This window comes from Toxotes jaculatrix, chromosome 24 (assembly GCF_017976425.1).
Source record: "Toxotes jaculatrix isolate fToxJac2 chromosome 24, fToxJac2.pri, whole genome shotgun sequence".
Taxonomy (NCBI): Eukaryota; Metazoa; Chordata; class Actinopteri; family Toxotidae; genus Toxotes; species Toxotes jaculatrix.
Genome location: NC_054417.1, coordinates 2608467 through 2635736, shown reverse-complemented (window position 1 = coordinate 2635736; position 27270 = coordinate 2608467). Strand labels below are relative to the sequence as shown.

The following is a 27270-nucleotide window of genomic DNA, read 5'->3' as shown; positions in this document are numbered from 1 at the left end:
TGTGTGTGTGTGTGTGTGTGTCTGTTTCTCTCTCTCTCTCTCTGACAGGGTGACAGTAGAGTGCGTCCCTCTCAACACAAGAGTTGTTCACACCTGCTGCCGGTAGATGTGGAGAGCAGCGACAAGGACTTGGACAAATACGTGACAGCCACAAAACACAAATATTGGTGCAGCTCCGATGTTCCCCTCACGGTGTGTGTTAAGTATGCAGAGCGCACATGTGTGTGTGTGTGTGTGTGTGTGTGTGTGTTTGTGTGCACTCTCATGTCTCTCACACCTGGTTTGGAGAACAGCAGTATCGTCACATGCAGCGTAATGGGTCTTAATGTGTGTGTGTGTGTGTCCTTTTCTACTGAATGTCCTCACAGGGATAGAAAGATATTTAGTCCAAAGTTTAAGTTTCAACCATATTGAACAATGTTCTTCAACAGATGGATGTTGCTCGGTTGTCATGGAGATGGACCTGCTGAAATCCGTAGCAGCCCTCGAATCTCCCGCCCGTGCTGGGTGAAGACCATGTAATACGGTTGAAAGATCTGCACATACGCTGGTAAGTAAGAAGTTTTGTCCTCACACACACACACACACACACACACACAGTGGAGGAGAGAGATAAGGTTCCAGTCATCCCAGTCTCTGATGGTATTCAGCTGTGTGGCTTAATCACACTAAAACTCCCAAATCACTGAAATCAGGAGATAACAAAGTGCCTCCCTGACACTGACCAGAGATAAAGAGTTATTTTTATTAGCACTTAAGAGGTGACATAAAGGGAAATTACGCTGAGTTTTTGTCAAATTCTTCAGACGAGCTGAAATGTAATCTGTTTCCCAGATTTGTTAAGTGGTGAGACCACCTGCTGGGCTTTTCTTTGGATCTTCTCTTTAGAAAAGACACCTTCAAAATTAATGAAACACTCATTTTACCTTTTGATTTTCTACTTCTAAGCATGTTGAAAGTAAGTTTTGTGTTACTAATTGAAGTTTACATATACTTGCTGCTCTTCACTTGACCAAAAAAAAAAAAAAACCAACAAAGCTTTAATGTTGGTTTTTAATGAGGAACATTAACGACACTAATAAGTCACTATTAGAGGAGATAAAAGTTCACAAAATGTATTTCCTACTGTGACAAAGACCCGAGGAAGAAAAATAACAGTGAAATGGAAAATGTCAGGGCTTTAAGTGTTGAAACTAATCAGGTGAGCTGTCATTATAAAGGCAAGGTTAATAGCTGCTGACAGAATCACCTTCAGCAGACACCAAGATAAGAAAAGGTCTTTTTATTAGCACTGCTGGGGCAGATGCACACACACAGACACACACACACACACACACACACATATATATATATAGTTGTGTATCTGAGTGCACATAAATACTCCACACATTCACAGAGGATCGATGTGGGAGATCCAGTCTCCGTGCATCTCCTGTTGTGGCCGTACATGGGCCGTCAGATAGCGCCATTCAGCAGGGGGAAGGATTTACAAGTCGCGCCTTGGCCTCGACACCCAGACAAAACCCCTCTTTTGTTCCCCCGTCACCTGTTCCAGATTTATGACGTCCAATTACAAACGTGGATGCTAACAGTATTCCCCATTAGCCTATCAAATGCTTTAGTGGTTGTTACCTCAAAGGGTTATCTGGCCTTTCAGCAGGGGCGTAACCAATTTACGGCCCCCCCTAGAAGATCTGAACAAAGACCTCCCTGGCTCTGCTTTTTGTTTTCCTGCACTGCTCCCCAAGACAGGTAATTAACAGGGAAGGAGTTTGTGGTTAATTTGTGAGATAATTATCTAAATTAAACTGCCTTTTGTCACGTGGGGGCTCTATCTCTCTCTCTCTCACTCGCCTGCATGCACATGATCTCTCTCTATCACTTGATGAGGGTGGTCAGGGTATTGTGCCGCTGTGGAAACAAAACCGGTAATGACATGTTCTTCTTTCTTTCCTTTTGTTTTCTTCCGCTTTGTTTTGCTTTTTCTTTGTTTTTTAGTCAGAGAAGAAGTAAATGAAGAGGGTAAAGGAGCAGAGAGGGAGAGAAACATGGAGGAACACAGAAAGAGAGGGAGATAACTGAGAGAATCACTTTACTTACAGACTTTACCAGATGACAAAAGAGAACAGTGCCATTAGCACACGCGCTATAATCTGATCTGCAGCGGCTGTTATTTATCAGGTAGCTCTGAATAGCAGCGCTCATCTGCGAGGCGGGGTTCTCCTCTCAGGCAGAGCTGGCTCAGGAGATCAGATTACTGAGGCGGGATCTGGAGTGGAAGTCCAACTTCAGCGTGCAGAGTCTCATCCAACAATGATTCAGGTTGATTTCTCGTAGCAGAGATTCCCTCAGATTTGTAGTAACTGATTACTGAGCTGTTAAAACCCTGCGTCCTGTGTCACAGGGCACACTGACGTCTTACACCTTGACAGGCTCCACAGGTGTAATATTCATTGTTGTTGGCAAAATGACAAACAGGTCAAGCTTATGTTCGTGAGCATGCAACAGCTCCCGCCCTCGTCTTTCCTCTTTAACTCTCAGCCTGAAAGTGAGTCCCACTCTGCCCCTGCATGGCCACCAGTGGCATGTAATGCAAATGTATGAAATACTAATTTTCTCATTTACGCTGCAGCTGCGACACATTTGAAACCTTACAGCTGGCAAGGGAACTCAAGCAAAAGGTGGTTCTCAGTAAAACTGTTTGCAGGTTCTGTGGATAACTTAACGTGTGACTGTACGTTATACTAACATCTAAAAAAAGAAGAAGAAGAAAAATCCCTCGACAGGATTTTAATGTGCCAACTAATGGACACATAACCACAGTAGAGGCCTATCAGGGCGCAGCAGTCCATCAGTGTTGGGAGATCTGGGTGGACAGATAGCACAGTATTTGACAAATGGATTTCAATCACACTTTCTCGAATCAAACTTCCAGCCTCAAGTGAAAAACTTTTTTTTTTTTTTTTTTTTTTTTTTAACGAGAAAATTTCATTAGAACGAGTCGTTTCCACGCTGCTTTTCAAATTCGATACATCGCAATTTGCATAAAAATGCCTGGATGGAAACCCGGCGAGTGTGTCTGTGTGTCTGTCTTCCTCTCTCCGTCCTCATCCATCCCTCCTCGCATCCTCTCTCCCTCTCTCTGTACTGTATGAAGGAGGGATGATCGCTCCCTGTCACATCTGTTGGCACGTTGCCATCAAGCCTTGACAGGAAAATAACACTCTTCAGGGAAAATAATACACTCGTTCTGCCGTCGGCGCTCCCAGACACATGCCTCGGCGTGTGTGTGTGTGTGTGTACGCATCTAAAAGCCCTCGTCGCTCCTGTCAACCTGAGTACAAAGGATCACTTTATATGATTAGTATGCATCTCTGAAAAACACATTGAACAAAAAGCCCTGCCCCGAATGCTGCTCCACGCCAATTAATGGATTAAGAAATTATTTTGAGGCGAGGCTTGTTGTGAGACAGCTATGATATGTGGCTGGAGAGGCATTTCTGTTGTGGTTATTGCCAGCTATAAGGCCCCAGTGCATTTTGATCATACAACAGAAATGTATACAACCAGATATTTGTCTTTGCTGACTGTCAAAGCCTATAAAACGTCCCCGTGCCCCGGTTAAAGCAATGAAAAAGAACTTTCTTCCTCTAAACACCCCCTGGCGTCGGTGTCAGAGGCTCATGAGCAGCTACACTCATTTACTGCCTAATGCTGTGTATTCAAACCGGTAACCTTCCAGATCACTTCGGGCTGTGCTGTCGGCCACACACACACGCACCCTCATTCCAGCGTTGTTCGGAGGACAAAAGCCACTTTGACACGGCAGTTAACCCAAGCCTGACAGACCCGGACCCCCTTTAACCCTCTGCTCAGTCAGCGCTCACTCCTGTGTTAAGAGCTGCGTTTATAGATTTTGGAAAAAGCTGAAAATACAGATTGAAAATCGACTTGGCCCCGAGAATGACATTTGATTTCTTACTTAGCGGTACTCTGCTTTAGGTGTGTGTCTGTCTGTGAGTGTGTGTCAGGTTGGGGGGGGGGGGGGGGGGGGGGGGTGTCTGAGGGAGAGGGATCTGAGCATGTGAGTGATGGGATTTGTTGTCTGTTCTTTTACATTCAGAGACATAATCAGAGGCTGCATGCTGCTCTCAGTTATTAATGTACATAAAGCAACAGTAACAGTACTTTTTTATTTTTATCAGAAACTTACCATTACCAAGTTATAAAACAGTTTGATCCAAATAGCAGAACCAGCCCAGCATCAACTCTACCATCTTTACAGTCCTGAGCACTCACCCGCAGGCCTAAAAATATATTTGCTCATGTAATTAGAAATGTATTGAACAGACTTTCTAATGGTGTAAGTGCATGATGTGATACGTGGTCAAAGAGAGAGCGTGTAGAGTTACATCAGCAGCTGATTGGTATTCTATCCATTATAGACCCTGAAGAGAGCTCAATTCTCAATTTCCACCCCAACGACATGGAAAATGGCAGTCCATTTTCCTCCGCTAATGCAAACAACACAGCTCCTCTAAAATCATTGTAATTGGCTGGACCATTTAGTCTGACTGAATATCTTGTGTAATGCTTGTAGTGGTGTGATGATGGCAGTGTAGTTCCTTCATAGTGAGGGGGTCTGAGTAATGGGTGGAGCGCTGACATGCGGATGGTTTAAATACATGCAGAGGCAGATTTGCATTCGTGATGCTCGTCAGCCAGGCGGCTGAAAGGTGACGCGTCACTCAGCAGATCAGCCTGAACCGAGCACTTCTGTTTCATTCTGCGTCGTTTGTTTTACAGTAAGAATCCGCCTTCTTATACGAATAAGTGGAGTTTACACACAAACCCACTTAACCAGCAGCTCACAAAGGCTTTCAGATTTACAGTTTGTCTCATGGGGGTTATACAGTATGGAGTCAGAGTAACTACAAACCAGATAATAGCAATATTCACAGGATTGGTTTTCATGAAAATGCTCTGGTTTGAAACCTGTAGCTGCCTCTGATGGTCGTTTAGTCTCCAGACAACATTGCAGCTCAACCAGCTAGTTCAGCCTTTCCAAGCTCATCATACAGTTATAAAATTCACCTCACAGCCTCGTCTTTAACAGAAACTGTAAACTCATCCATCATCACGCACACCTGCAGCAGGATAATTGTCCAGCAAACTAACAAACTGTGAGTCATGTGTCGCCTTCTTCACAGTCTCAGATTGACTTGCGTTTCGACGCTGTGACCTTTTCCACCCTGCCTGACAGCAGAGAGAGAAGAAAAGCCCGGTCACATTCACTTATCCTTACACACAACACTAGAAATAGAAGGAGAAAGAAGACTGAGCTGCTTACTCTTAGGAAATTGCAAAAATTGGGTTAAGGAAAAGTGTGTCTATTTGTGTGTGTTTTACATAAAATATACTTGAACTCAGGATATATTTGTCGACGCATTAGAGGCAGAGAGCGCCTGAGCGGCTGCTCGGTGCTGGAGGCCCTCTCACCAGGGTTTGTTTGTCAGCTCCCATGTTTACTGCGTGGAGAATGAATGCAGAATGCCGGATATCCATCACATTAACGCGGTTTGATAGCAGCCTGGCACTTTGAGGCAATTCAGTCCACAGGAATGCTCTCGTATCCCATTGGTCTCTGTTTTTTTCTGTAAATGGTTCAGATTGCTGCACACCACTTATGTTTGCAGCTTTTTTCCCCTACAGAACCATTTCAGTGTCGTCGTGCTGGTGCTAGAATTGGCCGTTTTATTGAATTCTACACTGAAGACGTTTGTTTTGGCTTTGTTACCAGTGCTCGTAGCTCTTTTGTTATTAACAGGGGCTTAGAGAGCAGTTTTTAATCCGTGTTTAAAAATCTGAAGATAAATTAGATGTGGTATGAAAAAAAACTCCCTCAAATAATAAAAAATTCCTGAGAGACAGACTGATGGTCTACAGTTCAGTGTGCAACAGGAAAAAAAAAGAAATAAATAATAAAAATTATTTGTATTTGGACAGAAAGATCTTTGATAGTTCACCCTCTTACACCTTCATGTTTCATGCTACTTTATATGCACTTACTGTGTTTTATTCATTTAAGTTAAAACTTATTATCACTGGCCTTTCAGGATAAAAGTTTACTGACCTCAGAGTCTGTCCCAGTATCCACACTATCAATAATATAGTCAAGTGGTCACGTGTGTGATGTATTTCCACTAACTGCCACAGTGACCTACACAATCCACCCATGTTATTATTATTATACAGTACAGTGTATAATCAGGGTTCAGTTGCAGGTGTTTCACACACACAAGAGTTTGTAAAACACAGCGGACGACAGTCGCCAAAGGCTTCACAGGCCTCTGTCAGGGTTAAATCAGCAGTCTTAAGGTGGATATCAGGCTCCCTCTAGTGAAGAGTTTGTATACTGCTCATGATTAATACAGAGGAGAGACAGTGTTTGCTGGACAGGGACTTGAAGTTAAACCTGAAGAAAAAAATGTCTAATAATAATAATAAGTTAAAATACAGGGAATTAGTATTTATACACTTGTATTGTGAGAAATATATTTAACTTATTTAAGAGTTACAGGAGTAACTGATGCTATGTCGTGTTCAGCTGAACTAAAACATGCATGAAAGCTGCTGTATGATCAGATTATATGATTTAGGACAGTGTCAGATTCTGTGGAATCGTTTGTTTGGGCCCAGATTTGCATTTAAATACAAGATAGTTTAAGAACAAAGTCACCTGACTCTCACAGTGAAACAGCTCCAGCTTCCAGTTTGGTAGTCTGTGCTGCCATCTTGTGGCTAAATCAAGACTTACAGCATTTCTTCATCTTAATCAGCACAGTTTCCAACCTCAACCACAACAGGTCAGTCAGGAGTTTAATTAGACTGAAAAACTAATGTCATCATGGTGAAACCAGACCAGGTGTGTTTATTTAAGTTAAGTTAAGTTTCTGGTCAGGAAGGCGTGTGTTTTATTTTCACTATTGATTAATCTGTCGACTGTGTCCTGCGTTAATTGATCTGTAAAATGTCAGAAAGCGGTGATCAGTGTCCATCACAACTTCCAAAAGCCAGAGGTGACACTTCACATGTCAGGTTTTGTCGACTAATCGTTGCAGCTCTGTCAACAGTTCTGCTGTGTTTTAAATGAGCAGAGGAAGAACCAGGTTATCAGCATGAGCACTGGGAAAACCTTAGCTTGATTGACAGGTGATGTCAGGGAAAAAAACACCACAGTGACAACACGCGGCGGCCATGATGGAGACCGCAGCCTGCTTGTATTCAAAACAGTCTAAACTCAGACTCACTAAACCGCATCATCATAAATCAGACAGTGACTGGAAGAGAGAACAACTCAGATTAATCCAACTTTTTCCAAGACATGAACATGAGGCAAGTTCAGGAGCCGCATTGTTCCACCAGCTATGTGGAAAAGCAAGCAATTACGATAAGTGGCCCAGTAATCGTCCCCAGTAATCCACCAGCTGAGCCACACACTGTGGGAGTGGGATCCCAGTTAGAATGGACAAACATGCTCTAATGACATCAAATCAAACCTATTTAAAACTGTTATGTACCTTAGCAGACTTTTTCATCACGATGAAGATTAAGTCTGAGTGCTGAGCTGCACCTGGCACATTCACTCGTCCACCGTTTGTGTCCATGGATAAGCAGGAGGCAGTTTGACTTACTGCAGATCCAGGCCTGCAGTTTCCAACATACACCAGGCAGCAGCTTTGTTTCCAACCACGTTCAGTGTCTGCGTCATGAAGCAGGACCATTGTTAGTACCTGTGACACTTCCTTCACCTCCGTCTATACACTGCACATAGTAATTTAAATGGTTAATAGAGTCACATGACTGAAAAGTGGCAGTGACACATAGATCTACCTGCAGGGGCACAGCGCCCCATATCTAAGTTAGCTGTTTTATGATAGTTTGTCTGATGATTAATATTCTATGGTTATGTCTAAGTAACTTCATATTATGGGCAGATTGTAGTGTTATTTAGAAACAAGTCAACGCTCAATCAAGATGTGTTTACTTTTTCACTGTTTAACCAAAACCACAGCTTTAACCCGACCACACACAGGACTCAGGAAACCGTCCTGAACTTTGTTCACCCTCCGTCCACCTTCTAACCGCCTTCCTGCAACTCCTCTGCAGGCCAAGAAAGTAGCACTTCTTGGCCTGCAGAAGATCATCCATGAAACAATTTCCTCCCAAACATATTTGGCAAAATCATTTAGTAACGTGGAAATAATCTCCAGGAGTTTCAATCACCTTAACTTATAAGATGCTCCTCTTTCCAGATCCTCTCTCTGGGTTAAGCAGACAAATCGCTCTCCATATAACGAAGTGTAGCTCCAGCACCAGCTTCTGTCTCTGTCCATGACTTTGCTCAGAGGGACTCGGGTGTCATCCCATCATGATGCTGATGCTGTAGGTTTTTTTGTCAGCTCACAAACTGCACCGCTTGTCTTCCTGCGTCTTCTCTTCCTTGTCATGGTCCAGTGTTTAGTGGAGAATTTCAAAAACCACAAAAATCTTAACATAATCCATCATCTTCCAAACGGAGGAGGAAATCTTTCCTTGGGATGATAAACGTGCTGCACTCAGACAGAAAAGTGATCCACTCACACCTGTTGGCTGGACAACCACATTGAAGTTTAACTTTTTGCTTAAAAAAAAAAAAAAGACGAGCAGACGTAAGAGGAATGAGAGTGTTAGCACAAACAGAGGGGAAGAGGTTGATGATGGAGATAGCAGAGAAAGAGAGGTGAAGGATGTGGAGTTGAGGAGTCGAGCATCCTGCCGTCTCCCCGCCAGGACGACGAATGGAAAGCCTGCTTCTCTGTCTCCTTTTATATTCTCTCTTCCCCTGCTGACTCGCTTTGGCTTTTACCCTGGCTTCAATGAGTGTGTGTGTTTGTGTGTGTGTGCGCACGGAGAGAGAGAGACCTCTTTCAGCCTCTTTCAGAGCAGCAGGAATATATTATAGCCCAAACAAAAGAAGCCGGCTTATTGTTTATGAATTACCAGCCTTCCAAAGCCAACAAAGGCCCCTATTTTCATAGAAAACTCCATTTTCATTTCAGCTCCATTTGATTACCAGAGCAAAGAAAATAAAAAGACCTCTCCGGTCGCAACGTCCCAAAGGGATTCATTCCTCCTTCTCTCCCTCATTCAGCGCTACTGAAAAGGTTTCTTTATTGCTTCCTTTTCAGGACCGACGTCAAATGGGCTTTTAGGAGTAAACCAATGACAAAAAATTATTGCTTGGCTATTTTGTCCAACAACAGGGCCGGGGGAAGAGGGGAGTCCTGTGTTGTCTTTGTCATCTTTCTTTCCCTTTTCTTCTGCTCCTCTCTGTTATTGGAGAGGAAAATTGCAGAGGCTGGAAATTAATGGCAAGGCTTTGAAGGGGAAGAGAGAGAGAGAGAGAGAGAGAGAGAGAAAGAAGAGGGAGACACAATGCAACAATGCAAGTCAAATCTAAATTATCAGCAGCTACTGAACACAGTGAAGAGACAGAGAGGTACTGTACTGTGTGTGTGTGTGTGTGTGTGTGTGTGTGTGTGTGTGTGTGTGTGTGTGTGTGTGTGTGTGTGTGTGTGTGTGTGTGTGTGTGTGTGTGTGTGTGTGTGTGCGTGCGTGTGTGTGTGTGCATGAAGCAGAGACACCTGTTGGTTCCATGGTCAAAAACAATGCAACCCCAGTGACTCACTGTCATTTCATTTACAATGGGGCTGTCGATAGTGTATGTGTGTGTGTCTGTGTGTGTGTGTGTGTGTGTGTGTGTGTCCCATTCACTATTTCCAGACTTCCAGGTGCGTGTGGAGACGCAGGTAGAATTAATGATTGGTTTCATGCACAGTTCCGATCTCGATTCCTGCGTCTGACTTTAACACTTGACTAAAAAATATACACTCATGTATATACTCTGTTCTCTTTATTAGGAACACCTGTTCACCTGCTTCTTGGTGCAATTATGCAATCAGCCAATCATGTGGCAGCAGTGCAATGCAACTGCATCTGCATCTGCATCTGCATGTCCACTGGATGGATGACTGACCCTGAAGCCTGAACATGTATTGCATCAGCTCTGTAGCCTTTAAAATATTATGAAAACTATTTTTCTTAAAAGAGAAAAGATGAATAGTGTCAGCACACGCTGATTCTGGAAGATGCTCTTTCATCTTTTGCTCGCCTCCTTTTTATTTATTTATTTTTGTCCTCCCGGATGAATATTTGGCTCGAGACAAAAGGTGAACCAATCAATTATTCCTCTCGCAGGGCCCTGGTGCTGTTGTGAAAAGCGTTGACATTTGAGCTTTCCAGACGACATCTGCAAATTTATATGCCTTCCATTGTGTGAGGCAGCCAGCCCTGTATCAAAGGCTGTAAAAGGCCTTGTCAGTTTAGTAAGGACAACTCCACAAAGACTCCTTTCTCCTCTGTTGTTATGAGAATAATGCTTTTCACTGGTGTCCTGCCAAAACCTGTCGGCAATTTGGCCATGTGATGTTATTGACTGCATTGATAACAGACATCTACCATCTACCAAACCATCAAACTGCCGCTAATGCACCGCGAAACATCACAAACGTATATGTGACGATGAAATTCAACAAAAAAACTTTATAGAGGCTGTGAGGTGAACACGTGTACAGTAGGTGGAGTGAACTTATTATTATTTAGATGGTGTGGTGACAAACCTCAGTAATGTCAGGAAGCTCCTTTTACCTGTTTGACTTCCAGTTGTATATCATATGGCAGATTCCAGTGTGTGTTTCCTGTTCCCTAAAATATGAGAAGTATAAGAAAATATGCAAACAAATACTATGTAGGTCTTGTTAATGGATTACATGGCATTATATCAATCATGTTTCCCATGAAGCATCAGCCTTATGTTTAGAAAAAGAAATAATGCACACATCAGTTTCTTGTGTGTGTCAGTAATGAATACTGTTTATATATATAATATATATTATAAAAGTTCTTCTCTGAGTTTAGATCAGAATTGCGATCTGATTGTGAGCAGAAACTCTTCATGTACAGGCTTTTAATATGAAAGTTGTCAAAGGAAGTCGTTTTCCACTGCTCCCACATTGACTCTGGTGCTGCTGCTACTTTGTGCACAGGCAGCAGTGATGCCGACATCCGCTGCATCCGCTGAGAGAGAGAGAGAGAGAGAGAGAGAGAGAGAGAGAGAGAGAGAGAGAGAATAAGAAGCAGAGGGAGGAAGGAACTCCCTCTATTCCTCATTTCCACCTCTGTTTTGTTCTGTTTTGGTTCCGCAGCCCGAGCGATCCGACCAGTGACTGACTGTAATGTTCAAACAAGGCGGGGCAGACCATCCCGGCTCTTTCTGGACATACCACAAGTAGGATAACGCAGAGACCAGAGAGTCCCGCTGCTGCTGCTGCTGTTTTATGACATTAGAGACTGAGGCATGAATTCGGCCGAACAGACGGTAACGTGGCTCATAACGCTGGGAGTCCTGGAGTCTCCCAAGAAAAGCATCTCGGATCCAGAGGCTTTCCTCCAGGCGTCTCTGCAGGATGGAGCGGTGCTGTGCAGGCTGCTGGAGCGACTCAGACCCGGGACGGTGGACAAAGTAAGTGGATGGAAGGCTAGAGGACTGTGGAGAGAAAAACAGAACCTAAGATTAAAAATATGTATACTAGGCTCTGTAAAACAACAACAACAACAGAAGCCAAATAAACTACATCAGTGCGTAAAATAAACCCAGTTAGGTCACATCCAAAGGAATTTAGTGTTCCCGAAAAAACTGATAAACAGTGAAAGGTTCTTAGGGCTCTAGAGTATAGAATAAATAAATACTTTTAAGACACGGGTTAATACTGTTGTAATATTAGTAAAGGACCAGTGTACTCACAACAAGCCTTCAAATGATTAATTGAAACAGCCTGGTGTAACTTTTTTATTTTTCTTGATCCCTGCACTGATAAAACAACGTATTGGTGCTTGTAAATGCTAATACAAATATTGTAATAGAACTACTTATACTGAATGTAGAATTTAAAATACTACAATGACAGTGTGTTTTGCGCACATCCATAAATGACTTTATTGTATAAACCTATTTTTAGTTAAGGATGAGACTGTAACACACACACACACACACACACACACACACACACACACACACACACACACACACACACACACACACACACGCACACACAAATACAATGGACCATGGACCTATCAACGTCATATCCTCCTTGGGCTTATCCAACTTCCCTGGGAGATTGTAGATCTGTGTCAAGTTAGCGTCAGTGAGCTGCAGCAGAGCACAGAGCGAGTCAGTGCGTCTTTCACAATACTGACAGTAAAACTCGTTGGCATGGTTCAACTCCTCTGTTATTTATTTAACCTCGTCTGGGAATAGCTTTGCCACAGCCAGCACACTTCAGTGGAGGCATTAGACTTCTGTTCAAGTTAAATAATATGTAGGTTTTTGTTTTTAAGCGCTTTTTCCAGATGTATTATAACAACAGGAATGAACCATCCACAGACATCACAGAAAACTGAAATGATCCCTCACAAGTCAATGAAAAAATAAAGAAACACTAGATTACAACAAATTAAGAATCCGCTAACTGCAGTAAAAGAATGCTAAATTCATATTTTGTTCCCAGACTCACATTTCAAACACAAAATGTGTGAAAACGTCTCTCAATTAAAGCTTTAGTTTGAGGTAAAACCGGAAGAAGGTCTGCTCACTGCAGGTAACTTAACACCGATAAGCAGCAAGTGGCAAGTGCAACCAGAAACGCCTGGAATAAGATTGTTTTCATGCGGGAAAAAAAACCCTTTAAACGCTTTTTCCTCGCAGTTAATTAACATCTGGAGTCAGTGTGTGCAGCCAACTGAGCCACTTTCTGTGTGCAGTTTTTCCAGGAGCCGAGAAGCGACAGCGAGAGTCAGAGGAACGTTACCGAGTTTATTAAAGGCTGCGGGGCTTTCGGTGTGGAGGTGAGTTAACACCTTTAAATATATTTATAATGCACACACACACACACGGCGTGGAGCCCGGGGACCAGATTGACCTCCAGCGACCTATTTGTCGTTTAAACCGTCTTTTGCAACTTGTGTATCAGCGCCGTCCTGATCCGCTCCGCACCGTTCAGCCGTTTCTCCAGATCACACAGCGACAGATCGTTTCCTCTGGAGCAACATGGAAAATCGCACAGCGCACTCAGACATACACTAATGGTCGTTTTCATTAAGTCACTCTTTTTATAGGGCTTATAATTTATAACTAATAGCTTTAATAATGGTAAATTTACAGTCCATCAATTATTAGATGTTGATGACAACTTCTGTGTTGCCAGGTTGTGATTTTTATGATTTATTTTTATGTTTGGCAATTGTTCAGTCATAAATATTATTCATAATCATTATAAATGTTTATATATAAAGGACTTTTGGTCACTCAAGTCTGTATCTGTTAATACTAATAAATTACCTGTGGACCAGGTAGTGGTTCAATGATGTTTCAGGACCTGGCAACCCAAACGTTATCAGCAGCATGTGGTTTATTGTCATTAGTCAAGCCATTAGTTAAAGCCTGTATAAATACGGGTTTAATTTAAAGTGGTGCTATTTTATTTAATTATTAAGGATAATCTATTGTTAGCAGAGTTTAAAAGCACACATTAGGGTGTGTTTGTGTTTGCACTACAGTGGGTCAAGCCAGGTTATATCCTGTCCCACAGTGGGTGTGAAGAGAGGGCTAGTGAGTAGTGTGGTACAAAATAACACACACACACACACACGAGCACAATATTGATCAGAGCCATGGAAAAAGCCGTGGAATCATAATGGAAAAGATCAGATTATGCAACACAGAAGTCCTCGGCTGCAGATCTTTAATAAGGTTTTCTCCAGACTTGGAAAATCACTTTGATGAGGAGAGTGGGTTTAAAAAAAACCCTGAATGGTAAAGAAGCAGTGGAAAGAGTATGAAAGGATGAAATGGAGGAGAGGAGCAGGGTGGGCTGATGTAATGCAACACGCCAGGCAGCCAGTGGATTTTCCAATCAGGTTGATTAGAGGCATGTCAGCCTTGTTGCTGGTAGCCAAGGCCTCCATTACAGGCAGTCTGACTGACATCAGCGTAGTAATTCTCCCAGACGGTCATCGGACAAGCAGAGGACGAGCCAGGCTGCCTGTCCGGTAGAGGAGGATTACAGGATCCGTGGACAACGAGTGCCAGTGTGAGCGTGGATGAGTTCTGACTCCACGATGAGCAAGAGCCGCACAATTTACCAGATAACAATAGTGATCGTAAATTTGGCTTCTGCTGTTAATTAAGCCTAATCAGGTGGGATATTAGCTCTGTGCACTTAGTGTGCCTTCTCTGCAGCATTAAATCAAGCGCTCCCTGTTATCAGGTAAGCTGTTTGACCAGGCACAGGTCAGGTTTTATTGGTATACATCTATATAAGACTTTTAAATGAGGATTTGTTGAGGTCATTGCTCACGTTATGAAAATGAACAAATATATCACTCAAAGTCTATTAAATCTTTTTGGCGATCAATAAACTTCTGTCTTATGTTTCAGTATCAAATGCAGTTTTCTCCATTAATAAGATATAAGATCTTTATGCGAGTGCCTGACGTTCTACATGTCGTTCTTCGTGTCAGATTTAAGTATTGATCAGAGATATTGATCTGTTATTGTACCCTCGAACCAGCTGCAACAAAAGGCCTGAAATGTGGGCAAATGCAGCTGATATATTTCCACTGCAGGAGTGGACAGAGAGCCTCACACTGTACCTTGGCCAAATGCCAGTGGGAGAGGTGAAAGTGTGTATTAACTGCTGGGTCCATGCTGCTTTGACTACTAATCAGCCTGTGTATATAAATCAGGCCAAGACTGCATTAAAGAACATCGTAGCTTTGTCTTTAAAGTGAAGGAACGTGGAGTTTGGATATTTCTTATCGTTTCAGTCATTAGAAAGTTTTACTGTAAATTAAATTGTTAAAGAACCACAAAAGAACATTTCAGCTCTGATGTTCACGCTTCAGATCGCTCCACCTTCACGCCTGCAGAATGTAGAAATCAGTCAGTGTGTGTGGTATACACAAGATTAGGGGCTTCAGAGGTATTTTGATTATGGCTGTGTGCATGTGTGTGTGTGTGCATGTGTGTGTGTGTGTGTGTGTGTGTGTGTGTGTGTGTGTGTGTGTGTGTGAGATGGGGAGATTACAAGGGGGGAGCTCAGACTTTGAGTAATCCTGCTCCAGACTGCAGTTGGAGCAGGGATGCAAACCCCCACTAAACTCAGTGTTTCTTCATTTTTAGGCTGACGTGCTTCTTCATGATATACACGTTCAGAGAGTTGTTATCCCGGCTGAATAAGATGACGATGCTGTGACTGAACAAACACTCAGTTTCTAAAAATATGATCAGCAGCTGGAGGCCATAGGTTCCTTCCTTTCTGTTTTACCACCCTGTGTGAGATACATGCATGGAAATGTCAGGATTACAGCGTTGTGTTCTTGCTGACGTCGTGCTCTATAAATTTATTATGAATGTGTGTACTTTTTCCTCTCCTGCCTCACACCCCTCACTGCTTAATTGCTTTTCTAATGTGTATTTCTTTTTTTTCTTATATATTTTTTTTCTCTTTTTTAGCCTTTTGAGGTTAGTGACCTCCTGCAGGGACTGAACTTCCCTAAGGTGCTCAACTCCTTGGTTGCGCTTAACAAAGCTACTGAAGGCAAGATTATTGTGCTTTTTTTGTGGATTTCTAATGAGTTTAATGTGTTTACATTGTTCTAAAAGCCTTGTGCACTTGTGCGTTCAGGTGTTTCCGGAGAGAGCGTGTGTGCGCCACACTCCTCGACACTGAGGATCAAGTCATTCGATTCTCTGAACACTCAGACTCGCTCCTCCAAACTGCTGCAGCCTCAGTACCGCAGCCTGGTGAGTTACCATGACAACGGCAGTAACATAACTCACGAGTAATGACAGTAAACAAAAGCTGACGGGGGGGGCGTTAGTGATATCACGCTGCCCCTGAAGTCCCGCACAGTTTCACTCAGCTCTCTGTTCCCTGTTCTCCTCGTTCCTAGGACATGTCGGAGGGCAGTGGGTGTGGCCAGTTGGTGGTCAAGGCGCGCTTTAACTTCCAGCAGACCAATGAGGACGAGCTGTCTTTCTCCAAGGGTGACATCATCAGTGTGAACAGGCAGGAGGAGGGGGGCTGGTGGGAAGGCTCGTTCAACGGCAAGACTGGGTGGTTCCCCAGTAACTACGTACGGGAGCTGAAAGGAAGCGGTGGGTGAAGCTCCTATGGCTTCAGATGGATAAATCATAAATCTGTACCAAACAGTAACCAAAATATCTAGAATTATATTTACAGTTTAAATTGATAGCTGTGTCACAAATATTAAACATAAAATTTATTGTTTTTAATGTTTTTTTAATTTCACATCTCAGGAATGGGGGGGGGGTTTATATAAATGGGGGGGGGGGGGGGGGGGTTTATATAAACTATGATAAAAAAGATGGAAAAGCTGGATCGACGTTCTGCTCTGAACTGAAACTGAGCACTGAGGCTGTTAATTGCTTCCCCCTGTGTTTGTTAGAGTCACACAATTGTGGCTAGTTCGGTTGTGTTGTTGTGTCACTGGTGTTGCTTTCTGAGGAGGCAGGGAAGGAAAGAAGGAAGGAAGCTCCACGTGCACACAATGACAGGAAGTTCCAGAGCTGCTGTATAGAAAGGAACTTCCTGACTTAAAGCGAGAAAACAAAGACTGTGATAACGCTGGTTGTTGTTTGGTGTGTGAGGTAGCACACTCGCACTGCAAAGTAATCAATTGCTGGACCCTCCAGCACCGAGATCAGTGTTAAAAGAGAGAAACAGGAAAAGGCCTAGGATGTGTTCATCCTAATTACAGACTCCACTTTAAATAGCTCTTTACTTTCTCTGCTCAGTCAGAAAACTTTAAGAAGAACATGAAACTGTCCAGTGTCTAGAAAATAGCCATTACTCCTCTGGCTTTACATCAGTGTCTCCAAAGACCGATAGGATATGACTGGGGGACATGACAGTGTGCCTGATTGTGGGGTCGGTGAGTTAAAGGGTTCAATCATTGGTTGTCCTACATCCTGTAATGGCCACAGCGCTGCTGAGCAGCTGGAACATGTTGGAGCTCAAATGCAAAATGACACATGAACTTGAAGCGTCTTCGGTTGTGTTGTAGTTTGATGGGACTGACGTGCAGCTTGTTTTTGTCTCCATTTCTGACCGCTGACCATTAAACCGTCCTCCTTTCTCTGCTTTCAGATAAGACGTCAGAGAAGCCAAAGTCCGGGACTCTTAAAAGTCCACCCAAAGGTTTTGACACTACCATCATTAGTAAGACCTACTACAACGTGGTGAGCATCATACTCCTAAGAGACTGTGTTTGTGTCTGCACACGTGTGTGTGTGTGTTAAAATTGTGCTTTTTTTTTTTATAATTACCACATTTTCATATGAGCGATGAATGAGGAAGAAAATCTCCCTGTTCTCACTGTTTCCAGAGGAGTTTAAGGGTTAGAACAAAGTTTAGTTTAAAGCAGTGGGAAAATATGAATTTGTGAAATAAATGATCTCCTTTGTGTGTCTGTCCTGGTGCAGCTTTGTGTTTGACTGCAGGACTGAAGCGAGTCAGTGGATGTTTGTCACATTTGTGGACAGTTGCAATCAATTGTTTTTCATCCACACATCCAGTTAATGATTGTCTGGGTGTGTATAAGCATGTGATGGTTTGTGGAGCATGGCACCCCTGCATGTGTCATCTGTGTGTGAGAGAGAGTGAGAGTGCAGCAGATGTAATGTAGGTTATTTGTTCCATTCCAGTGGTTTCTGGGGCAGCCTAGCCCCAGGGCTGGCTCCTGCTGATGTGTGTGTGTGTGTGTGTGTGTGTGTGTGTGTGTGTGTGTGTGTGTGTGTGTGTGTGTATGAGTGTTTGTGTGTGTTTTAATAATGCAACAAGCTGCACAGTCCCTTCGGACAGTCCATCTTTGGCTGGGATACCTGCGTCACATGCAGACCCTGCCTGAAGTCAAAGTTGTTCCCAGACAGAAACGAAAAAGAAAAAAAAAAAGTTTTTGTCCTTTTTCTTAAAGAGCCTGTCAAAGCTTTAGGACAGAGACTTGTACCAGCAGAGGACACAGGCTTTAAGGTTTGTTTTTCTTTGTGTGTATGTTTGTGTGTAGTCTGTTAAGAGCCATGCTTTTTTTTTTTTTCAATTTGGAAGATGCCAGTGTATTCATAGTATTCTTATTCCCAGTGCCCGTCCTGACATCCTGTCTGTGTCCTCTCAACACGTCAGTTTCTATAAAAAAATACATACATTCTGTTTTGTTTTATTTTATTGCTTCAGTTGCAGTCAGATTTTTTTTTTTGTTGTCTCCTGCAACAGCAACACGTGTTACATGTCTGAAATGCTGCAATTCATTAGCAGAAACCTCAGATTCCTGTGTGGTTTCTGATGTTGGAGAGAGATTAGCCAATTATCCTGTGGAGTCAGGCCCAGTGAAAGCTACTAAAGCCAGTGCAGCAGCTCCCACAGGGCCTGATAACTCTGTCCATTAGCTGATTACAACATACATCTCCCACCGGCAAAGCAAGCTGCTCATACAGTTACTGTGTTTTTGACCTGCCTCTGTTTTCTCTGGAATTAGTTAAGTGTCACTTCCTGTTACAGATATTTGTAACGTGAATTGGCATTTTTATGGGCGAAGCCAAACAGCATTGCTATTTTTAAACTTCCTCTTGCCTCTTCATTAAATCTCTCACTGTAAAAAAATAAGAGAAAAAAAAAAAATTAAAGTCTGTGTATCTGTGTGTGTGTTCATGTCTCTGTCAGGTGCTACAGAACATCCTGGAAGCAGAGAGTGAATATTCCAGGGAGCTGCAGAGTCTGCTGGGCTCGTACCTGCGCTCACTTCACCCCACAGACAGGTGCAGTTATTTTTACACTTTTTGTTGTTTTATTCAACAGAGCCAGTTTTCAGAGGTAACGGCACACACGTCAGAATATCTGCTGCAGAACCGTTATTTATACCGTTATTTTTCACCCACAGCTGATCTAACATACACTGTTCACACTTTAATCTGAATTCATTCTGGCACCAAATACTGATTGAAATATAAATGTCTGAGGTTTTATCCATATTAGATCTAGGTCAGTGTACAAATACAGTAACATGTACATGCTAATGAATCAGGATTACCCAGAGAGCAGCTTTGAATTATGAATGAAGCCGCTCCTCTCTCTTCTTCGCAGACTCAGCATCGTGGACATCAGTCACATTCAAGGAAATCTGGAGGAGATCTCAACCTTCCAGCAGATGTTGGTTCAGTCCTTAGAGGACCACACAAAGTTAGTGCATCCATCTTTTTTGTTTTTCAGCAGTTACACACCGTGTGCGTGTGATTAAATGCAGCAGCAGTGGCAGCTCTCAGTCTGATATTGTCACGTCACGTGTGTGTAGACTCCCAGAGAGCCAGCAGAGGATCGGGGGGTTCTTCCTGAGCCTGATGCCCCAGATGAAGAACATCTATGTGGCCTACTGCTCCAACCACCCGTCTGCCGTCAGTGTACTCACACAACACAGGTACAGTCCAGACAGAGACTGTGTATGCTGTGTGTGCATGTGTGTAAACACAAAACTATGTGAATACTCAGCTGTGTGTCTGTGTGGGTGTGTGTGTTACAGGGAGGAGCTGGGGGAGTACATGGAGTCAAAGGGGGCCTCCACTCCAGGGATCCTGACCCTGACCACTAGTCTGAGTAAACCCTTCACCAGACTGGAGAGATACCCAACACTGCTGAAAGAACTGGACCGACACATGGAGGTTAGTCTGACTCCTTAATACTATTTTTAAGGTTGTGATCAGTTTGCTTTGCTTTTTGAAATATTCTGTACAATGTGTTTCCATGTTTTATTATTATTATTATTGTCTTTGTCTTAGGACCAACACCCCGACAGAGCTGATCTCCATGCTTCCATGACGGCCTTCAAAAACCTTGAAGTAAGACACACACACAGACACACACGCACACATACACACATTCATCAGTCTGAGTACTCTGACTCTCTCTGTGTGTCTTCAGGCTCAGTGTCAGGAGGTGAGGAAGAAGAAGGACCTGGAGTTGCAGATTTTAACCGAGCCAATCAGAAACTGGGAGGGGGACGACATCAGAACCCTCGGCCCGGTCCTGCACATGTCCCAGGCTATGGTCCACACACAGAACTGTCAGGTACCCATCAGAACATCTAAACAAGTCAAACCACACCCAGAGACCATCTTTATCTGTCTGAGATTAAAGACTCGTGTCTCAGACGAGTCAGATCTTGTCCCACTTGCCTGCCAGTTAAACTAGAAGAGTTCAAGCGACCATGAAAGTGTAGGTAAAAGGTACTTCTGTCTTTCAGGAGTCAAATGAACGCTACCTCCTCCTCTTCCCTCATACACTGCTCATGGTGTCTGCCAGCCTGAGAATGAGTGGGTTCATCTACCAGGTACGTTTTACATGAGATGAAACTGAAATGAAGCTCTCTCTCAGCTTCAGCTCAGATCAAAATCTCCGGTCCACTGTCCAACCCTGTGTGTTTCTGTGTGTCTGTGTGTGCAGGGGAGAATTCCACTGTCAGGAATGCTGATCTCCAGAATAGAAGATGGAGAAACCCTGAAGAATGCTTTTGAAATATCCGGTCAGCCCTCACCCTCTCATTCAGCTGGTAGACCTTTCTGATTTCAGCTGAACTCATTTATAAAATCCCACCTGATTTTGGCGTCTTTACATTTTACACCTTCAGAGTTTTACACCTGCAGAGTTGTGCATTGTTCAAAGGAATTATGGGAAATGTAGGAAGCCACAAGCACACTGTAAATAGTGCTGTAGTGTTTGCCTGTGTGACCTATGCGTGCTTGTCTGTACATTAACACGTTTGGTTGTGTGTTTGTGTGTGTGCTGTTGTACAGGTGGTCAGTGTGAGCGGATGCAGGTGGCGTGTAACAGTCAGCACGATCTACAGGAATGGCTCGACCTTCTCACCAAACACACACACACTCCGGCCGCACACACGCACTCCCACAAGCCTCAGTCCGTGTGTCACACGGTAAGTCTCCGTGTTTTGATGCTCGTCCGCTGCTTCGCCCACCTGCTCTTGTCTTTAACCTGTCCTCTCCTCCTCACAGTTGCCCTCTCACCCCGTCACTCCTACCAGACACTCTGAGTCACGTGGAGGCAGCAGTGGACACACCTACCACACCCTTCCCCATCCGTCCTCATATGGGACGGCACACAGCAGCAGCCTAATGTGGGGGCCCCTGGAGCCGCCGAGTACCCCCAAACCCTGGAGTCTGAGCTGCCTTCGCCCTGCGCCTCCACTCCGGCCCTCCGCTGCTCTCTGCTACAAGGAGGTGCTGTTCAGTGACACACTAAAAAAAAGTCAAGCTGACATTTCTGAGTGTAGAATCACAGTTCTACTGTACGCACTTTATTTTGTAGGATATGAGTAAAAGTCCAAAGAACATGAAGAAGCTGCTGCCAAAGAGGAAGCCAGAGAGGAAACCTTCAGAAGAGGACTTCACTGTCAGAAAGAGTGAGTGTACAAGTAAATCAGTTTACCTTCAATCTGTCAAAAAGCTGCTGCTACTGTTCTTTAAATTCCTCTGTCACCTGTCCTTCTGTCCCGTCCCTGTCTCTCAGGTACAGCAGCTCTAGAGGAGGACGCTCAGATACTGAAGGTGATCGAGGCGTACTGTACCAGCGCCAAGACGCGACAGACTCTCAACTCCAGTGAGTGCACACACACGTCAGCACATTTATATGTGAACACATTATCACGCACACACATGCTCACACACTTCTAGCTTCTGCGTGTTAATGCTAACACTGTTTGTTCTCTGCTTTCAGCTCTAACACTGTTTTTCTCTCTCCTTTCTTTTTGTGTCTTCCCTTCATTCCTCTGCTTCATTCTTCTGGTCTCGTTTGGTTTTATCTCACTTTTTTTCTTTATTTCTGCTTTAAATCTCATATTTATGTTTTTAAATATACTGCACACTCCTACAACCCTCGCCCTTTGTCCCATATGGTTTGAACTCCTCCTCCCCTCGTCTCCCCTGACATATGATTTTGGTTTGTTCCAAACCCCATTGACTGCTGGGTACTTTGTGGCACAGCCTGGCAAGGGACTGACCTCATGCACAACCATGTGCTCGCTGACACCAGCCTCACCATCGCCGGTTTCCCTGGCAACCTGCCATGTTCTGACCAATCAGAGGACTCGGATTATGACAGTATCTGGACCGCCCATAGTTACAGGGCTGCCTCGCTTTCTCGTAAGATACCGGTGTTTGAAACCGCAGGCACGCTGGTGCAGCAGCTAGAGACAGACGTATATATCTGTAAATCAGCCCGAACCTTTCACCCGATGTGTGTACGTCTGTGTGTGTTTGTTTATGTGTGCATATGTAGTAGCTGTGTTTGTGTATGAGCCTGTGTGGACTCCCAGCAGCAGGCATATGCCCCATTTTTCTGTACAGTGTGTTTAAAGGTGGGTGTGTGCTTAACTGCAACCAAACAAAACAAGCAGATGGAGAAGTAACAGGATAGTCAACCTTCCACCCTGAGTACTCCTCGGACACACTCGTTTAGGGCCACAACTAACAACTTTATTATCAACTCATTTACAGATTATTTAAACATCATTTATTTGTTTGCTTGTAGTTTGTGAGTCACCCCATCAGTATCCTCTGTGTTTTCATTCTCCTGTAAGTCTGTGTTTGTGTAGACGTGCACATCAATGTGTTTGTGCGTTTGTCATGTTGTGTGTGACGCAGGGTTGGTAACTTCCACCGTTCTCATTGTTCTATCAGGCTCCAGCAGGAAGGACGTTCACATGTTGTTCCCAGAGGAGGAGAAGATTATAGTGGAGGAAACCAGGAGCAACGGACAGACCGTGGTGGAGGAGAGGTGAGAGATGATGCTGCAAACGCAGGTAATTCAGGCTGTCAAAGTCGTCCCCTGTGGGGACAAGGAGCTGCTGAAAGTAAAAAGACAAAGCATAAAATGTGAATACAAATGCAGTGAATGGTGGAAGCAGAACACCACAGTAAGTAGAGACCTGTCAGATAGAAAAGAAAAACTAGAGTTGCAGTGTCTGTGCAGGTATCAACAGTTTCATGAAAAAATAAAAACATGAAATGTAAAATCCCGTTCCTGCAGGAGTCTGGTGGACACTGTGTACAGTCTAAAGGACGAGGTCCAGGAACTCAAACAGGTGAGTCTGCAGTTAAATTTAATACTAACCTGAACGATTCATTATCATCAGTTCCCTGTTCAGATGTCCATCTTTGTAGGGTTCAAACTGAGCTCCAAGGACCCGTGGAAGTATTGAAGGAGATTCCAGCGGCTCATCTCCTCTTTCTTTGTCTCCCTCCAGGACAACAAGAGGATGAAGAGGACCCTGGAGGAGGAGCAGAGAGCCAGGAAGGAGCTGGAGAGGATCATCCGGAGAGTTCTGAAGAACATGAACGACCCAACCTGGGATGAGACGAACCTCTGAGACCAACATGTATCTAAACATCATGGAACCAACTTTTGACTTTTAAATGACCAAATGACCTTTGAAATGTTGTCCAACCTGTGTGGACAGAAGCTGCCAACAGTTCTTCATTCGACGCATCCTCACCATTTCCACTTACTTTAACCTTCACGGTTACCTGTGCACCAAACTCTGGACCAAGAAACGATGCCTGCCATCCATCAGCAAAGCCATCCCATCTGACTGTGAAGCCAAACTAGCTGGTAGGCATGATGACATCACTTCCTGTCACGCTCCTTTACTTTTTCTAACAGCCTTTGGGGCACTGACAAAAGAACCACCTTTTCTCATTCGCTTGCGTATTTATCTTTCATTCCTCCGTGCGCTTATTTGCATTAAGTGTAAAATCTCACCACTGCCAGAACAGTGTTTTACTGACTGGCCTGGTGCATGACTGAGAACGCTCCGTGGGTTCGTACGTTCCAGAGCGATATCAGAGCAGCATGTGAGTAAAACCCCTCAGTGAAACTTGAAATAGATTTTTTTCCACACTCTGCATTTTATTAGCAGCAATTTTGTCTCAATTTCAGATGTTAAACTAACATATTATTCTTAAAGATGCCTTTTAAAATTATGATTTATGTGTTACTGACAACAAGCTATAACTTTAACAAACTATAAAGTTGGTTGTTATATCAAATACATTTTAAACTAGACCTAAATTTACCAGCACTTAAAAGTGACCTCTTGTTTTACAGGATGAGATGTAAATTATTGTGATTAACTGAACTGTAGATGAGATGTTTGTGAGCTCACCCAATCAAAAACAACACATCCTTATTGCCGAAGGGAAGCTGGAGTGAGATTTTCTCAGGAACCAACCATCAGGGAGTGTCAGCTTCCTGCTTCGGCTTAACATCCATTTCAAATTTCACGTTCAGAGCAATATTTAAAGATAAAGGAAACTTAGCTGAAGTTGCCATGGCAATAGGCCTAACATGGCACACACTAAAGGTAAGAGAGGAATCTCACGACCTGAGCTGAAAACACTACTTCAAATCATCAGACAAATGTACAAGTATCACCTCTAATAGCCCTTGCGCTATCTTGCACTATCAGTGGAGAATTCACCTTCTCTCATCAGTAATCAGACTATTAACTGTTGATCACACATCAAAGGCGGAGGCCTGGGAAGCGCAGTAAAGCAACATGGGAGATTTCAAAGATCTGATGGAAAGATCATCAATACAACTACTGTGTATTTAGTTACAGATTCAGGATTTTGAGTTTCTTCTACTTTTAAGTTAAAGTAAACCTGCGGACCTACTGTCACCACACTTTGCTCCGGCTGCAGGGGCGGGCTGGTCATCGTGAGGTTCGGGAGGTTTCCCGAACGGCCGGTCTGCTTAGATTGTTTTTTTGCAAATAAAGTATTCATGTTAAAATCACAGTTCCACTTGCGTCTGTAGTGCGATCGGGTAAAAGGCCTCTCCAAACCAAGCTCCCGGGCTGAATTTCAACCCCAGCCCGCCCCTGTCCGGCTGTCAGCATGACGACTGTCATGAGACCAATCAGCTGAGATACAATCAAATATATTAGAAAACTGTTGTTATGTCTTGTAGCAGTGACGAATACAACCTATGTATACTGTAATGTAAAAGTAATAAAAACAGGTAACATTAACGCTAAATAGTGTTTTGAGGTTATATTACTTTTTAATACGATATGCATGGTTGTACTGTTTTAAGCTGCAAGATGTTCAGAGCCAACGAGAACATTTGAATTGCACTGAACTGATACTGAGGCATTGAATTTCACAGGAGGAGACCACTATGTCAGAGAGATGGTGTACAGACGCCATCTTCAGGCTTTAGGGGCAAAACAAAATATCCACAGTGAGTCAGCCCGCTGCTTTTTCTGTTTCAAGACCAAAGTCCAAGCAATACAGCACTGGGAAATGTTAATGTTTTTTTAATGATTTTTTTTTTTACAATTTCAATATGCAACTTACTTTAGAATGATTTCTTATTTTTATATTTGTGATCGTGTTTTTATGCTTAACAGCTGGTTTTGATTTTTAAGACGTCTTATTTTCTACCTGACCTGGCTGATCACCCTGAAGATGATTTGTGCAGAAAGGCAGTTTCTCCTGAGCGTCCGTGGAGAGAAAATACAGTTCTTCTGCTAAAGCGTTTAGCTTCAAGACTTCACTACAAATTAACTTTACCGAATTTAGGACTACACTAATGTAAGCTATGTCATACCATTTGTCAATTACTGACTCGAAATGATGTATTTAACTGATGTGATGTAAATGTGTTGTGTTGGAATGATGCGATGATGAAGAAGAATCATCCCCCCTCTATTTATTTCACCCATTTGTCTGTCTGAATAAAATGCTGAATCAAACTGTTGAATCTCATGTCTTTAGTAGAATGAATGACCCATTTTTAAATTTCCCCAAGGATCAATAAGGTCTCATGTTGTCTCAGTCTATAATAATACATCATCATTTATTTGTTGATTATACACACTCAAAATCTAATGTTATTTATTTAAACAGAATAGAACTTTATTGTCCCCCAAGGTGTGAAAGTGTTTTTGATTTAATATTTTGCCTTTCTTTGTCTCTTCATAGAAATAAAATTTTATTTTTATCTTTTTGTCTTCCTCTTGTTTTACTGAGTTGTCCTGAAACAGAGGAAACAGCGCCCCCCTGAGTTGTGGTGGAACACGTGTCCGAAGGAGAAACTGAGGCCTGTCACTCTCTGAATACTACAAACAACAGGTAAACAACAAATAAAACAACACATAACTTCCATTTAAGTGAAAAGGCAGACACAGTGTTAATGTCACCAGTCTCTGCATCATGTTTTTCTTCTTACAGGAATTATTTCAGTGTTTTAAATTAGCAATTCAAATTAACAGTCGCGCCTGTAAAAAAAAAAAAAGAAGGTTATGATCAGAAGCCAACTGGGCCGGGTCGAGGGTGTGAAAACGTGGCACACTATGCACAACAGGATGTCACACCAAAAATTATGGTGTCACTTCAATGTGTCAAGTCTCCCTGTAACACAAGCATTAAGAAGTAGTCCATGATAGTTTATCTCCTCTGTGCTGCTGTCATGGGTCCTTGTGTCATTACCAGCTTACAGAACTGTAAAAAAAAACACTAACATAAAAAATGATGGTTCTTCATTTCTGCCCAGAATTCAATAATAAAGAAACGGCTGCTCGTGTCAGGAGAGTAACCTCCAGATCTGATGTCCAAGTTAATAGGTAGGAAATACTGAACATGTGAGAATAAAATGCTGTTCCAGATTTCATGTCAGTCCACCTCCATTGTTATGGAGACAATTTATTCAAATCTAATCATCTTCATGGTGACACCAGAGGAGGAGTCAGGTGATCGTTAGGGTTAATCCTGTGGATACTGTGAATGTCTGTGCTAAAATTTATTTACTCAACATTTGTCCAACTTTTTTAGTCTCCACCAGCCAAAGTGAAGGAGGTTCACCGTTTTTACCTGTGCTGTGCTTCAGCTCATCAAAACCTTTAAACAGGGAAGTGAGCGTGCTGCCAGCTGGGCCTTCTTCTGCTCAGTGGGGGTGGTTTGTGGTTTGGTGTTGGACTGTGCCATTGCATGTGAGATAGGGGGTGACAATGCAGTTTCATCAG

At 43.2% G+C, this 27270-nt stretch overlaps 1 protein-coding gene across 5 annotated transcripts; it reads left to right on the top strand.

Annotated features, from left to right (window-relative positions):
- Positions 1-479: 479 nt before the first annotated feature.
- On the top strand, positions 480-26001 carry arhgef7b (Rho guanine nucleotide exchange factor (GEF) 7b). 5 transcript variants are annotated; one of them, XR_005893394.1, is made up of 24 exons: positions 480-550; positions 11307-11623; positions 12925-13008; positions 15677-15761; positions 15849-15967; positions 16117-16321; positions 17334-17425; positions 18903-18997; positions 19323-19418; positions 19531-19653; positions 19756-19894; positions 20012-20071; positions 20154-20300; positions 20476-20562; positions 20676-20754; positions 21026-21162; positions 21242-21466; positions 21555-21648; positions 21756-21845; positions 22925-23021; positions 23274-23328; positions 23491-23855; positions 24015-24097; positions 25413-26001. XR_005893394.1 is itself a non-coding variant. In XM_041032275.1 (22 exons), the coding sequence occupies exons 2-22, from the start codon at positions 11459-11461 to the stop codon at positions 23611-23613; spliced, it is 2397 nt and encodes a 798-aa protein (XP_040888209.1). In that variant the 5' UTR covers positions 480-550; positions 11307-11458; the 3' UTR covers positions 23614-26001. The 5 variants fall into 5 exon arrangements, 2 of the variants coding, with proteins under 2 accessions (XP_040888209.1, XP_040888210.1); XR_005893391.1 differs by having other exon boundaries at positions 24015-26001; XR_005893392.1 differs by having other exon boundaries at positions 23491-24097.
- The last annotated feature ends 1269 nt before the right edge of the window (positions 26002-27270 follow it).